Source organism: Ooceraea biroi, chromosome 5 (genome assembly GCF_003672135.1).
Source record: "Ooceraea biroi isolate clonal line C1 chromosome 5, Obir_v5.4, whole genome shotgun sequence".
Taxonomy (NCBI): Eukaryota; Metazoa; Arthropoda; class Insecta; order Hymenoptera; family Formicidae; genus Ooceraea; species Ooceraea biroi.
Window position 1 is genome coordinate 14,861,686 of NC_039510.1, and position 16,526 is coordinate 14,878,211.

The following is a 16,526-nucleotide window of genomic DNA, read 5'->3' on the forward strand; positions in this document are numbered from 1 at the left end:
GGGGGCCGAAAAAACAAGGGCTTCCTTTCCCCGTGCTTTTTTCTCTCGCGTAGAACATAAATCGGACAAATCAGGCAATTTTAGATGTTTTTATTTATTCAGGAGAAGCACGGCAATAGCTGTCCGTGTGTGCGGATTTCGTGGATTTATTGTCGCTGGAGTTACTCCCTCATTCGTCTTCCAAATATATTCGTAAGACGAAACGTCTACATATCTCTAAATAAAGAGGCGCTTCCTGAAACTTGCGAAAGCTTACTGCGGCGCTTTTTCATTTCCCCAATCGGATACGATCGACCAGAGAATTTACGAAACTAAATCACTAAGCAGAACAGATCGGAGTCGAATCGAATTGTATGAATCGCGCGATCGGGCATGAAAAGCTGCGACGTAATTGAAGCGAGACTTCGATGTTCAATACGCACGTCGGCATTAAAAAGTGCTGGTGCAGTGTTTGCCGCGTCAACGCCAGCGTGCAACGCATCGAAGATATACACGGCACGCATTTCGGAATGCTTTCAGTGTAAACATATTTCCTATTTGTATTCTATCCGGATAGAATTCCGCGTTCACCGTGCCGTGCGCGGTGAATTCATCCCCGTTTCGTCCTTCGATTCGACCCATCCATCGCGCCGGCATCCACCCGAGGGTGGAGGGAGGGTGAGACGCAGGGGCAGAGAATGAGACGCACGACGCACCTTGTGCCGGCGCGCGCGAGCGTTTACCCCGTAATATTAAATATAAGGGAAGATATTTCAATATTGGTCGGCAAACATACGAATGGCGACGCGCGGCCGTGCACATCCTTCCATTCACTGTGCACGCGCATCATACGCGCGATCATCGTTATACAGGGTGGCTCATTTTAATTTATACAGTCGATTTTTTAAAAAACTAAAAGAGATACGAAAAAATGTTTCAGACAGACATGTCACGATTTCGAGGGGAACATAAGATGATACCATTGGTTTGACCTTGAATAGTCGTTTGAAGGTCACGCGAAGATCACCTTCAATTTCTTAAATTGAAACCCCAACTTTTTATTGCAGATTCTTATTCTCCATCGAAAAGTAAGTAACTTTTGTCTGAAACATTTTTCCGAAAAATGTCATCTTATGTCCTTAAAATGTCCTCAAAACTCATCTTGAAGATCATTTTAAGGATATAAGATGACATTTTTCGGAAAAATGTTTCAGACAAAAGTTACTTACTTTTCGATGGAGAATAAGAATCTGCAATAAAAAGTTGGGGTTTCAATTTAAGAAATTGAAGGTGATCTTCGCGTGACCTTCAAACGACTATTCAAGGTCAAACCAATGGTATCATCTTATGTCCCCCTCGAAATCGTGACATGTCTGTCTGAAACATTTTTTCGTATCTCTTTTAGTTTTTTAAAAAATCGACTGTATAAATTAAAATGGGCCACCCTGTATAGTCATACACGCTACATAGTGCATTCGCGGGGCATTCTCGTATCGTTGCATATCCCTATGTAGTCGTCTCGGATCTTGCCGGAAGAGGCTCGAGAAAAATGCTGTTGCTGCACCCGCGCGCTGACAGGCGAGACGTCGTCGCCCGAAGCACTCGCGGAAAACGCGATTTTCCAAACTCTAGGTAGATTCGACAGCGCGAGACTCCCCGTCGCCGTATACTGGTGCATCCACCGTGCCCGTGAAACTTTCCGGATTGAACGAGTCGGTCGAAGAGAACAACGTAAAAGCAAGCGCTTACACCGTCACTCGTTTGTTGTTGCTGTCGCGGTTTAACTACATGCAATGCAGATTAAAAATCGAAATTTGACTTCAAAACATAATTGAAAGGAAAATTTGCGGATCATGGACTTATAAATCTTTTTCACAGCGTCTTCAAGTTCAGCTTAGAGAGCGAACGTTACAAATGAACGGCAATCGATTTATTTCATCCGATCTTGGCACTGTGGAAAATTTCTTGGCAAGTTCGAAGCTGATTTTTCTTCAGTGAAAATTGTCGTTGCGCTACGTATCAAAAGTTACGCGAATGTCGTTAATTGTCACGTGCTGGCGATATCGATCGACCCGGGGCGCCATGAGAGGACCATGGAATTTACCTATTATTTTTATTCACCCGCGTATCTCCTCCGTTGCGTATCTCGCGAATATAAAAACAAAATGCACGCGCGGTAACTATTTAATAAAAACAAGACATTATACCGCACCGAAAATAAAATATGGAAATGGAAGCAGTTTTCGTAATTTTATATACGGAACGTACGATATTAAAAATTGCGTACTCTCGAATCGATGCGACCTATCTCGCGTGTCCCTTGTGCATCGTAAAGCAAGAGCGAAACTTAGACATTCACGGATATATAATGCATCGATCTTCGAGATAAAAGAGCAGCGCGAAAAATTCTCGGAGATATACGATACTTTCGCTTTAACGAGATATATGAGCTGTTATTTTTTTAAAAACGCAAATAAACGCAACGCGAGCGAAATTTGCAAAAAAAAACAACGCTCCCGCGTGAGATATGATTACAAATTGACGCGATATATTTGCAGTAACGAGAGTTGCAGAGTGTTAACTTATCCCATTTTTAGAAGCGCGAAAAGCGCAAGAAGTTTAATATGCATAAATGTGTACTTCCGAAAAGCAATTGTTTTACGCCACGAAAAATTATGTCAGGAAGAAAAGTTATGTCGGAAAGAACGCTCTCTCCCTCTCTGTTCTCATTCTAATCGTTGAAAATATTGCCGGCGATTTCCTGATCTGATACGGTACAATGGTGGAAATTATGAAAAATTGAACGGCGCATTATGTCAGCACTTTTTAACGCGGATATCTCTTTCTGCTCGGTCATTGTGTGTAGTGACGAGTGCTTACAATGGCTCGCGTGTGTTGATTATGTATTTAAAATGTATAGAGAACAGACCACACGATGCGTTATCGTCGTCTTGCATCGTGCCTCGCCGTGTTCGAGTCCTAATTGTTCATTGCCACCGATAACGCACTCTCCACGCCTCGCATGGCCCTTATGAATATTTTAAGCCGCTATTACGCGTCGTAGAAATATTATCGTTAAACCAATGGTAATTCGCGCATTTTCCTGTTAATTCTGTATCGCTCTTTACCTCGCACGTACGCGATAAAGCGAAAAGTTACGACACTACCGCGCAATGAGACATTAAAACGAGAGTTAATAAAACTCATAAGATAGAGAGAGGAAGATGGCAAGAGTGAGAAAAATTTACATTAATTATTTTCAATAATGATATGTAGTTGAATAGTTGAAAAATCTTTCTCGCAACTCAGCCGAGCGACAAAATAAATAATTGCTTCACGTGCTGCATGGCTGTTCTTCGTTAGGCACAATTTTTCATGCACTAACAATACGCTTGATGCGATCGCGATAACGATACTGTGCCGGCCTTACTTCCTGATCAGTTTACGAGTAATTGTAGATGAGATCTGATCATATATTCCGATCGTACGCGATATCGGTCGTGATGGAGTATTTCCCATCTTCGAGCCTTACTTCTCTCTGTCACGCCTCTTCCTATCTTTCTAAACCGAATTGAATTCTCAATGACGCAGCTCTTTTGAGAATTAACTCAAAAAATCGCAGAGCCATAAGGTGTAGAGTTAAATTGCTCACCGAGATCAGTTGTCACCGATCGATTAGGGGCTAAATTGAATTTTTTAATCGGACCAACAAGATTCCGATCATTCTAGCGACGTCGCTGTCCTTCTCCTCACTTCTTTCTCCACGAGCCACGATCACAATGCGAGCATCGAAAACCGCTAACATGGCACGTGGAAGCCAGTCGGGCTTCGGTTAACGGATTCCGAAATCGGCAGCTGGCGAAAATTCGACCTGCGAAATTAACGACCGCGCCGGGTCTCATACCGTTAATTAGGCTCCGTTTTAACCCTCGGTCATAATATCCAAGCGGAATCTCTTGGATTCTCCACTGCGCGCGCGCACATGTTTCGTTCGTTTGCTGCTCGCAAAGGAAACAACGCGTCGGTCCGCGCGTCCGTAGTATTTGTCTTCCGGGGAAAAAATATTCAGAGCACCGCGAATTTCGTGTTGAATCAACCCTCTCGCTTGTTCTGTTTCAACGCATCGTCGTCGCGCTGTATCCGCGTTGTTACGCGCGGCTATTCGCCATTCGTTATTCATGCATGGCGCTGCTTTCCTGGCCCTCCGATTATGGCTCTAATTATAACCGTCACCTCGACGAAACACCAGAAGGGTCGAAAACGAACGATCGACCGACCGCCACCCCTATATTCTATCTCTACATTTCTAGCTCCGAATATTCGTCAACGTTTACTTTGCGAATGGGTAGGGCGGTTCCTTTTGGGTGGAGAAGGTCACAAGGGAGGTTTGAAATATACCGGGCCGGTAGTGACGTCGACGAAGATAATCACACGCCTCGCAACGGCCAGTTCATCATCGTGGTATCGCGTTTTAAGGGAGTTGATGCATCGTGGAACCCTCCGGACAAACCCTGAACCGGACGGCAAGCGGATTGTACAAGTCAGGAGTACGAAAAGAAAGAAAAAAAGTTAAAGAAGAAGAAAGAGAGAGAAAAAAAGAAAATAATATTGTCTTTTTCGATTGTCGAATCCAACAATCGAGCAGGGCATGTTAAATGTTTTATTAGTTTGTCTAAAATGTTATTGTAACAGTATATTAAATATAAAAATATTTTGAATGGCATATTTTTGCACATTACCGCGTCTTTGTTACAGGTACCTTGCAAATTACCGAATCGGACGTGGGCGATCAAGGGAAGTATGAATGCGTGGCTAACAATTCTGTAGGCACGGAATACTCCAAGTCGACCTCATTATACGTGAAAGGTACGTAACCTTTTGCATGCAAATCGTAGAATTAAACGTTGAATTAATTAAATATTTAATATTTACTTCTTTTACGAAATTAATAAAGATGTTATTATCCTTACAAAAAAGGAATTAATATTTGCGCTGTATCTTATTAGATACAATAGGAATAAAAGAAAAAAGAAAAGATTTTAAAAAGATGTCTTAATGAAAGCTAGTGGATTCGGAGCCGCAAAAAGACGCCGCCAACCAAGTAACGAATGCGGCGCGAGATTGTCGCGCAGTCACGCGAATGCTATAAACGGAGACATTTTCCTGTTCATAATTAAAATTAATGTAACGCAATTAGGACGTAATTAAACTAACGGGCGGTACAAAGGACTCGTGCGACTCACGTCGTGCTTGTTACACAACAAGGCTTCTCTTGTTTCTTGTGTTGCCGCCGCGAATCTCAACAATTGTGCGTTCCGATTTAATCTTCGCGATTTGCAAAAATTGCAGAACGGAAATATGTTATCACAAATTCCTGACGTCTTAATTTTATTTAAATATTTTAATATAATCTCGATATCAAGAGTCGAATAGTCGAAAAGTCGGAGATTAATTGATACTTTAAAAAAGCGAGAAATTATAGAAGAATGTTTGAAAAACTTTGCTGAATTATATTATTAGGGAAAAGGATATTAATTCCGATAATTATCAAATGTGTTATTCTTCAGTACGTCGCGTGGCACCGACTTTCTCAATTCCTCCACCATCAGTGAGCGAGGTGATGTTAGGCGCATCGCTGAATCTCACCTGCGTTGCGGTGGGTGCACCGATGCCCTTCGTCAAATGGAAAAAGGATCCAGCAATCGATCTGACACCGGACGACAACTTGCCGGTCGGCAAAAACGTCCTAGTGTTGACCGACATCCAGGAGTCTGCCAATTATACGTGCACGGCCGCTAGCGATCTCGGCGTAATCGAGACGACCACGATGGTGAAAGTCCAATGTTCGTATCAAGTTCCGTTTTGCAGCCCTTTTCTGTAGTCTAGTATAGTATAAATCCACCAATCTTGCCTGTACATTTCTCGCTTACGTTATCGTAATACATCACGTAATACAAACCGATTAACTGCACGGTGAATTTCGCTCACGTCATACTTTTTCCAAGAAATTAATCGATTCGTTTAGATCTTGCGTCATAAATGCCCAACAATATTGGGCATATTGTTACCAAGCACTTTACTGAAATGAAAAAAAAGCCAAAGAAATTTGTTACGCATCACCATAAATGTTGCGTTCGCAAAATTGTGTCAGGGTTCTTTTAAATGTCGCTCAATTTTACGCTTACATCACTGGTGGATTTGGCTAATTCTTCCGATGCCGAGTATCTGATAATTTTATAAGAATTAGCGTTATTCGCCAATGCGTGCAAATACCATCATCAATACCACCGTTGGTCGTGGAGCCATAATAATCCCCCTTACAGCCCTTCCCGGCCCGCCGGAGAACGTTCAAGTGTCGGACATCACTGCGACGTCGGTGAAGCTGAGCTGGTCCTACAAAGGACCGGATGAGCTGCAGTACTACGTAATTCAACATAAACCGAAGCACGTGAACCAGGCATTTGCCGAGATATCCGGTATCACGACGATGTACTACCATGTTAGGAGTCTCAGCCCGTATACGGAGTACGAGCTCTACGTGATAGCCGTGAACAGCATCGGGCGTGGTCCCCCGAGTGCCCCGGTGATAGTCACCACCGGTGAAACAAGTCAGTATCACAGTATTTACTATGTAGACACTAGCCCCTAATCATTTTAACGCTTCTGCCGTGACTGGAAATGATTATTTCCCTTTATCGAAATTCACGGATTGTAATTCCGTCCAGTAACAAGCGTATTAGCTCGTCAGAAAATTAATCTTTTAAATTAATAAAAAAATTCTTTGGTACGATACGATATTATACGTACGTCGGGAGATACTGGTAAAACGAGTAAAACTAATATATCATTATAATTAAACTGTCTGTTGAATTGAAGAATGAATTTTCTATCAATTAAAGCTCACCAGTGCTTCTATACACGTGAAATTCAGAAAGCCACGCAAGGGAAAAGATCGTTTCTACAGAAATGTCTCTCATTTTATCGACATTCTTCTTTTCATCAGTCTCATCGCCTCAGACTCATCGTATAATCGAATTGAATTGAGAAGTAACGACGCTAGGAGATCAATCATTGTGACGGTATCTTTACGGAGACATTGTTGAACGTCTACATAATGATAGTGAAATCATAAAGTCTGCGACAAACCCATTCTCGCGTTTCCATTTCTGCGTTTCCTCGTAAGAAACAGGCGTGCGTCGTGGCGAGCTTATCCGATCGATTGAAATCTCGAGCTCGGTGACTTTTTTCGCGCTATCTATTACGCGTCCGCGTGCGGGAATCGAACAACGATAATGAAAAAGTGTAGAGGAACGGCATCACACCGACGCGGAGCGTGAGATTTTTGCACGTAGATAGAATTTTTGTACACCGTTGAGACAGACGAGCGAATTTTTACGCACATTTTTTGAGGGAAATTCTGTACTTTTTTCCATGCTGTCCGCCGTGGACGCACGATTTGATCCATGTAAGTGACAAGAAAATTTTTTTCACCTATCACCAATCCCCCTCTGCTCTTTGTTGCACCAATGTGTTAGTGTTTTTTGCGGGGCCGTTCCACAGCGCGTCGCGCTTCGACGTCTCTCGTGGCATTGTGTATTTTTTCGCCTCTATATCTCCAGCCTCACTGTCTTCTGCTCTTTGTCTTCTTTCTCTCTCTCTCTCTCTCTCTCTCTCTCTTTCTCTTTCTCTCTTTCTCTTTTCCTCCATCTCGGATGCGTCTCTCGGTCTCTTTTTTTTTGCAAAAAAAAGAAGGGGCGAGAAACGAGTACGCGGGGGAGACAGCACGCGAAATTGCACCTTCCCTACAAAATAGTAGCACACACTTCTCACCCCGTGAAAATACGAAGGAGAGGTGGACCGCTCTCGCGAGTTCGTATTTTCACCCCGCACTTATATTGCCTCGTTATGAGAGTTGACAATAATCGTCTGACATTTTTTTCTTTTTTCTGAATAGCGGAATCGACGAATGGAGGTGCCAGTAAGTCAAATCATGTACTAAGAGTGTCGTAGTGATACATTTTTACACCAATCCCTCTGACTGTCCTTGTTTCGTTTCTCTCATTTTGGTTTCCTCTCGTCTCGTTACTCTACTCGTATCGCTATCATTTCTGATTCTGATTACAACACACATACACACGCACACACGTGTACACCTCGCCACATGTACACTTTCGTATTGTTGTAGTTAGGTTTGTGCGGTGTGAGATTCTTGAAAATTCATCTGTCGTAGCACTGCGCGAAGCAGAACTTCATTTCGTACTCCTCATTCCTACATTTACGTCGCACCTATTCTTGGTTCTTGCGGTTTCCTCGGAGGGTTTCTTTTCTGTTTTATTGTGTGGCTAACTAGTATTTATCGCCGCTCCACGTTTCGTGTGTACAATATTCTCGCCGACTTGGCGTCCACTTTCCCTGGTAATATTAAGAACCGACCAATCTCATTTTTAGAACCCGGTACAGCACCACGGAAGGTTCAGGTACGGCCGTTAAGCTCCAGCACGATGGTCATACAGTGGGACGAGCCGGAAACTCCGAACGGTCAAGTGACAGTCAGTATCCTTTACTTTCACTCGGATTTTGCAAATTTCGAATGCGAATGTCTCGCTAACGAGGGCGTATCTCACCTCGCAGGGATACAAAGTGTATTACACGACGGACCCGAATCAACCTATGGCATCGTGGCAGTACCAGATGGTGGACAACAGCCAGCTGACGACCATCTCGGAGCTAACGCCGCACACAATTTACACCATAAGAGTCCAGGCACTCACGAGTGTCGGTCCTGGACCTCTTAGTTTGCCGGTGCAAATCAAAACGCAACAAGGGGTACCAAGTCAACCGGAAATGTTAACGGCGGTCGACATCGGGGAGACCAAAATAACGCTCCAATGGAGCAAGCCCGCTCATAGCGCTGAGAATATTCTCAGCTATGAGCTATACTGGAATGATACTTACGCAAAGGTACATGCAATTAAATATTTTACATGTCCTTTAATATTCGTTTTTTATTCAAGTTTCTTTTAAAGCTCTTCTCCTATTAAACGGAATTACATTAAAGATAACTTCTCCAATCATAGAATCAAGATTAATCTATAATTTCTCTAATCATCGGAATTGCATTAAAGATAACTTCTCCAATCATAGAATCAAAAATAATCTATAATTTCTCCAATCATCGCCACTTGAACGAACTTGAGACGCAAATGAAAGAAATTGCTTTTAAACGATTTTGAAATAGATGATCCGTGCGACGTATTAAGATATTCCGTTTTGACTTCTGCTTGAATTAGGAGAAGCATCATCGCAGGATACCGGTTACGGAGAACTACACCCTGACCGGCTTGTATCCCAACACCCTGTACTACGTATGGCTGGCCGCGAGGAGTCAGAGGGGAGAGGGTGCCACTACGATACCATCTCCGATTCGCACCAAACAGTACGGTAAGCAGAACGCATACGAATGCAAGTATCGAAATCGAAGTGAGTTCATGCAGCGAGGAGTGCCAGATGCATGCCGACACGTGATTGTCGCGAGGTGGCGGGTTGACCGACTACACTCGATGTCCCAAATCGGCGATATCGGGAATGCGCTCGAGTCCCGCACTCTCGCGCGATCACGCGATCGCGATGGCATAGCAGGTAGGAGGTGCTGTAGCGCTAGACGCTCCTGCAAGTAGCGTAAGCTATCGACGCACAACACCTTGAAAAAGAGAGCCTTTAAAAAGAAAAAGACCAGTGACCTTCTGTCTTTCGAGAAAGACCGCGTTCAATAGAGAAAGAAAAAAAGAGCGTGAAAAAAAGGAAGGGAAATACGGAAGATCGAGATTTAAACGTCGAAACAAATGAAGTGTGGGAGAGTGAGAATGACTGCATGCGTTGCAAATAAGAAAGCCGTTTTTGGATGCCACTTTATATATATCTATATATATACGTACATATCATACATATAAATTGCACTAAGCACTGCATTGATATATGTGTGCATTTTGGGCACCTCTTTTCATTCTCGATAACATATATTGATTTTTACGTCCGTTCTTCAGTTTTTCGTTGTCTCGTTCCCTTGCAATTATATGAACGTGTGACCCGTTAACTCCGCGCATTATACGCCCGAGTTAACGCGAGCCGCTCCGGGAGAACTGTCTCTAATCACGTATTTTTTCGACTGTTCAAGGATTCATGACTTTTTACCTTAAGTATTTTATACCCATCTGTACCTCAACCAAATCGTCACGTACCATTTTGTTGGTATCCCTCGACAGTCACCGTCGATTGTGCGCTCGTTCCAGCGTCGAGGATGTTGAATTGAGGGTTACGAAAACTCGTCATATCGCATGCATCTATCATTCGCTCATGTAAAATGTCTCACAATTCGCAATCTTAATTTTGGTGGCAGATTCCTTCGCAAATAAACAAAACGTCAATTGCATAAGTGTTGAAAATATTAATATTCTTTGATAACGAGATATTAATAACTAATAAATATAAGCGATCGTGAAAAGCGAGAATTCTTGCAAATTAAGTTTCAGAGAAGTGAATGAAATGAAGAAATGTTTCTTCTTTAGTTAATTTTAGACATTAATGACATGTTAGTGGAATTTTACTTTCAAGCTTATAAAAGCTTATAATATCAAAAATAAAAGATCGCCGTAAATAACGACTCACTTCGAGATTTTCGTTGAGAAGAAGGCAGCTCTAAATTGATGAAGGAATTCACCATTTTACGGCCAAGGCAATATAAATATAAAAATGATCGTGTTAGGCAAATAATTGCATTATCTTAATATAATATCAGGTATCAATTTAGCTTTCGTCGATTATCTAACGGTGAGGAAATAATAATCAAGTTCCACGAGATTAATCTCAAACAATTTTCAACGTATTTTCGTACTCTCAATTTTGAAAGCCTCAAGCCAGAGTTCGGTACAATCGACCGATAACTGCCGATTATACTGCCCGACAAACCCAATTTTGTTTTTTTTTCCTCTCCTATAACTGAGTGTTATACAGTCCCCGGGGCTCCGCCTCGCAATGTAACCGGCAAAGCGATCAGCCCGACCTCCATATTGGTAACGTGGGAACCGCCGACTGCTGAAAGCTCCAATGGGAGGATCGCCTACTACAGGCTGCAAGTCGTCGAGAGCGGTCGCTCCGACTCCGAGGCGAAGATTATCAAACTGAATGACACGCGTTTCGTGTTGGACGAGCTCAAAAAGTGGACCGAGTATCGGATCTGGGTATTGGCCGGGACCAGAGTAGGTGACGGACCTCCGAGTTATCCTATCTTGGTCAGAACTCACGAGGACGGTATGTATCACAGACACTGACTGAAAGTCTCTCTGTATACCTGAGCCATGCGAGGAGTAACGTGTCAAATCCGTGGTGACGCATAGCGTGAGGGAGCGAACGGTCCGTGTTGACACCCGCGACAATATTTTCCAAGAGCCGTTCGCGTTATGCGTCCCATTAACGAGGGAAGATGCGGGGGTCTCGATGCGTCTACGGCATCGAGGAAAAAGATTCGATCGTAATTGTGCGGCAAACAATCGCCTCAACACCGCTGAGCGGTCGCTACGAATTTCACACGCTAAGCTTCGCGGGAAAGGAATATTATTGGGATGAAGTAACAATGCGCCTCATCCGAGAGCCAAAAATATAAAAGCCCGCCAAAAGTCAGTCCGGTTTACAATCTCGCGCGGTTCCAGTGCGGGTTGCGACGTCACGCCGTGTTACATTCTTGATTCTGGCAAATGCATTACGTGTAATATATACATTATTATATATACATACTTTCGATTTCAGATTCCGCTAACGTCACTTCGTCACCTATCTCTCTCTCTCTCTGTCTGTCTCTCTCTCTTCCCGAACTCTCAAACGACCAGATACTCTCTCTCTGTCTCTCTCTATCCTTTATCATGACTTTCTGTTCTGTGTTTTCTCTATCGTCTATCTTTTCTCTCTAGTGACTCTACACTCATGTTATATTACATTTACGTTTCTATTCTATTGAATTATATACATTATACAATATATTAAACTCTGTATTATATTATGCATATATATATATGAGCTTTTTCCTCCTCTCACGCCATTCTTGTGTTACAGTTATAGTTTCGAGAAACGAACTATCGAATCGCCCATCGCGACGAGAGAGGAAAAGAGGACGGGTACGGCCCTTTTTTCCGGGTTTTTCGGGTTACCTTTTTTTTTTGCGCGAACAAAACTTTTGAGCGCGCACGACTTTTGGATTTTTCGCGCCTCTCCAATCACGCTATTCCGATCGCTCTCCTGTCGTTCTTTACGCAATCTCCTTTACACTCCCGAGTTTTACGAAACGTCACCCACGCAACGCGAAAAACGAAACGATGATGGCCCTACTTTTTTGGCTGGCAAGATTTTATATTTTTGGATTTTTTGCGGCGATAAAATCTCCAAAACAACTTATTCTAGCTTCCCGAGACCTCCCGAAAGTTCCAAATCCCTCCTCTTTAGTGTGCCCACAACCATTTTTTCCAGGTGCACGCAGCCACGGATTTTTCAGAAGCTGATAACCAATTTTTGAGCTCAGCTATTTAAAGATGAAAGAAAACAAAAGAAACGAATATTTTCTTACCGTTTTTTACAGGGCCTAATCGCAACTCTCTCTTTGTTCATTGCCGTTGGTTTTTTTCACCCTTAGCCCCACTATTAAAACTTGGATATCTATTTTGACACGCTAACTAATACTTAATTATACTCACTCACGTGTTTTTGTCTTTCCTTAAAGCATTTACAGGAGGATGATCCAGGTTTTGAACAGCTATATAGTTTTTAAGATCTATTTACACTATCGTAATATATCAATTACCTAATAATATGTACTCATTACACTCAGTGTTCTTTCTGGTGGTTACCGTGGTTACGTCAGTAAAGATGTTTCGTTTCTCTCCTTTAGTTCGTTGATTCACTCTTGCCACGTGTTATGAAGATAGAAGTCAGGCTGGCTGCCCTGCTCTTGTCATTATTTCCGTTTCTCTTTAGCTTTTCTATAAAGAATACTAACGAACACGAAAAACACGATGTGCCACTTGCGCAACGACTAGACGAAAGTAATGGCAAAGCGAGGGACAGCTTGAGAGTGAAGCGCTTACGTATATATATATAAAAACTCTAGCGAATGTTATCTCACACACAAGAATATATATATGACGCACTTTTTCACTATATATATATATATATATTACACATATATATATTTCTATATCTGATATATAAGGCTCTTCTGTCTTTAGTTGAGATTTAGTTCTACCTATCGTTTGCACATGTTTAGAGCATGCCTTCGTTTGTTTAAAGAATCCTCGACTTCCTCGATCCCTGAGACGCAACCTCCCCCGAACTCCTCCACATCATGAAAAGGAAAGACACCCGAACTCGAATCCCTGAGCCTCTTCCTCCCGTCTTCTCTGTCACCACCAAAATTCGCTGAACTGTGCCGAGTCTGCGAGATCGTTCCCCAACGAAAATACGTTTACGTTACATCATCTATATCCTATGAATGGCATGCCGATGCATGAGACAGTTTTGCTTTCTGTTATTTCCCGTCTCTGTCCCGCTCGAGAAGCACCCCCGCGTGCCGAAGGAGGTGCCGATCGATCCCGCATGTCGAACGTTTTTCGTCATCTTCATCGCCCCCTGCCCATCTCCCCGAATAACGTCCAATACGATTCCCGCATAACAAACAAATTCGGTGCCGAGGGAACAAACAAATTGTTTACACGACATCTACATGGTAGTAGTAGTAGTTGAAAAAATAAATCTCCGTGCGGTCGTTAGCCGTGGTGCTTGCCCGGGAAATCATTTAATCGTAACTTCCCTCGGCGCAGAGCTGGAGCGTGCGGTACGATCGCGCGATCGTTAAAACTTTCGCAACGCGAGTAAGTAGAAACAGCGTGCCGCGAGATTGAAAAAATAATTCCCGATAAATCGGACCTGGAAAAAATTGCGTCAGACAGATTCGAGAACGAAGGAGGAGGAAAGTAGAGCACGCGCGAAAGGGACGCGGACGACTCTATCGGCGCGACAATCGGTCTTTATCTCTGACGGACCGTGAAGATGCGTTGAACGCGCGAAGAGCATTTGTCGTGGAGGTGCCAGCATGATTTCTGAACGAAAAGTCGTACCGGCGCGTTCCGTAACGACCTCCTGTTACGCCTTCCGCCGCTCACCACTGTGGAACGACCCCCTTCGGATCCTCTTTCGTTTCATCGTTCTCCCGGCCCCGAGACCTCCCCCTGAGCCCCGTCCCAGGCATTGTCCCGTCCACGGAGCGACTGATCCGGTTCCCCGGATTCACCCACCTGAAGCAGACTCGGCAGAGCGAAGCGAAGCGATAAAAAAAGCACTGCTGAAAGCACCCTGCCGTGTAAGCTCGCACATTGTCAAGCACAAAAGTTCACGTCACGTGTATAGCATACATACATACATATATATTATATATGTATATCTTCTACGCACTACGTTTACTATTATATCACTGACTGCCATCGTTCACCGTTTACCGAGATATCACCGCTGCTATGATATTATATATATAGATACACTGTCCTTTTTCACCGTACGTGCACAGGCACCTTGCAAAAATCACGTACCCGCGCGCCGGCACCGTGTGTAACTCACGTATTTTCCCCGCACCCACCACGCACGCATACACGCACTTCGCGGTGCCACGCGGAACTCACGGGCACGTGCCGCGTGGCCGCGCCGTTCGTAGTCTTGTCGCTCCCCTGTGCACCGATTCTCGAGAGCACCACCCCACGCTTTTACGATCGGTTGGAGAGCTTATTCCCGTAGCATCTTAAGGGATTCAAAGGGAACTGGAGATTACGCGTTGGAAAGCTTCCCATAAACTTTCCATAGTTTTGCAACGCGTAATTTTCCTCTTTGAGGGCTTACGGATTTAAGACGGTTCCGGGATAAGCCCTTCAATCCGGCTGTGAGAGCTCGCGCGTGCACGTAGCGTTAGAACGTGTGCGGACGTGTGCGATCGAATATAATGCGTGCACGTAAAGAGGGGTTGATGCTCACACGTTGCGTGAAAGAGAGAAAGAGCACCATGCACAGCAGTGACCACACGTCTAAATAAATATTATAGACAATGCAATATCGTGCGCCAGCACCAGCACTGAAAGCACCCTCGAACAGCACCCCCACTGTCGACTGTCGTGGAACCTGAGGCTCCGCCCTGAAGCGATCTCGAAACAGCGTGGCGCAGAAAGTCTAATGACGCTGATTGTAGACGCGTCAAAAGTTTCTCGCTCGATAGCGAGATTGTAAAAATTATTTCACGCACAAAGAATTTGCTTATACGGATATTCAAAAAGTTTTATTTTCCGTAAATGAAAATTCCGAATTAGTACTATATATGACGCTATAAGGATTATAGTTAATAACTATTGATTCACGCGTTCTTTCGAGGCCGCAACAGGAAGGTGCACGCGTGAATGCGTGAGTGATTGTGTAAAAGGATACCGGATGGAAGAAGGACGACGCGTAATAAAAGCGTACACGAAAAGTGATCAAAGACTAATATCAAAGAAGTAATAATATCCGAAGGGAGAACGGTACATAAAGAGATCTCAAATCGAAAACTCGCGTGAAATTCTCTCTGCGCCCAAACATCCTCGACAACGGGGAGGCAGATAATTTGAGGGAAAAAGACAAATTCGCGAGGTGTCTTCTTGGAAACATTTGAATACCAATATTTATCAGACCTTTTCTGATTATATTTTCATGCGTATGTTCATCAGCCATAATTCCGTGGCGACATCGACACGCGTCGGATTTCACCCCCGCCGGAAACGATCGACGACCGTAATATCCGCCAGTGGAATGCTACGTGCGTAAAACTTGGAAATGCATATAGCGAATTAATTCTCAATTTCCATTAGCGCGTAAAGCGTCCGGCGCGGGTGAAGAATGTAATTAATCTAGAGAAAAAAAAAGAAACGTATGCTGCGATACCTTATGGACGAAACGGGAAATCTGGACGCATTCCATATTACGTACATCTTCGCTCTGTGCATGCGAGACTTCGATTCCATTTTCAACTTCTGTCTCTGTAAGTGAAAATATAGTAATCCTATTATTCAAGCGATATGTACGAAATACCCTATTATAAACGTCAAGCTCAGTATCTCTCCGTATATTTTGTCTGTTATCTCGTGAGACACGCACGCGTTTTTACATGGGTATCTAGAGGAGGTGTAATTATATACACTATGTGTGTAAGTGTGGTTTATTTTTTTTTCGTATCTGAACTTCTCTAAGCAGCGGTTGAAGCAGTGCTCTTGTTGTAGGCCTAATGTTAAAGTCTCAAGAGCTTCGGCTGCCCGTTGATGTTCCTGATTGTTTTCTCTCCAATTTTTACTTGACACGTTATTAACTACATTACTGTTATGTCCCAACAAAGCGCATGATTTTATGACACTTCGTTTCCTTTAGCTCGATCCAGCTAGTTTCGCCAATTTGGCGATTAGACATTTATACGTCATCGACAGTTTTGTCCACAC

At 43.4% G+C, this 16,526-nt stretch overlaps 1 protein-coding gene across 5 annotated transcripts in view; it reads left to right on the forward strand.

Annotated features, from left to right (window-relative positions):
* Nucleotides 1–1,412: 1,412 nt before the first annotated feature.
* Nucleotides 1,413–16,526, forward strand: part of LOC105285222 (tyrosine-protein phosphatase Lar) — a 28,385-nt gene continuing 13,271 nt past the window's right edge. Inside the window, exons 1-8 of one of the 5 annotated variants that reach the window (XM_026969915.1) lie at nt 1,413–4,845; nt 5,547–5,822; nt 6,303–6,587; nt 7,934–7,957; nt 8,428–8,528; nt 8,611–8,940; nt 9,270–9,420; nt 10,990–11,286. In XM_026969915.1, coding sequence (XP_026825716.1) covers nt 5,600–5,822; nt 6,303–6,587; nt 7,934–7,957; nt 8,428–8,528; nt 8,611–8,940; nt 9,270–9,420; nt 10,990–11,286 — 1,411 coding nt within the window. In that variant the 5' untranslated portion in view covers nt 1,413–4,845; nt 5,547–5,599. The other 4 variants (XM_026969916.1, XM_026969917.1, XM_026969918.1 and 1 more) reach the window with 4 other exon arrangements.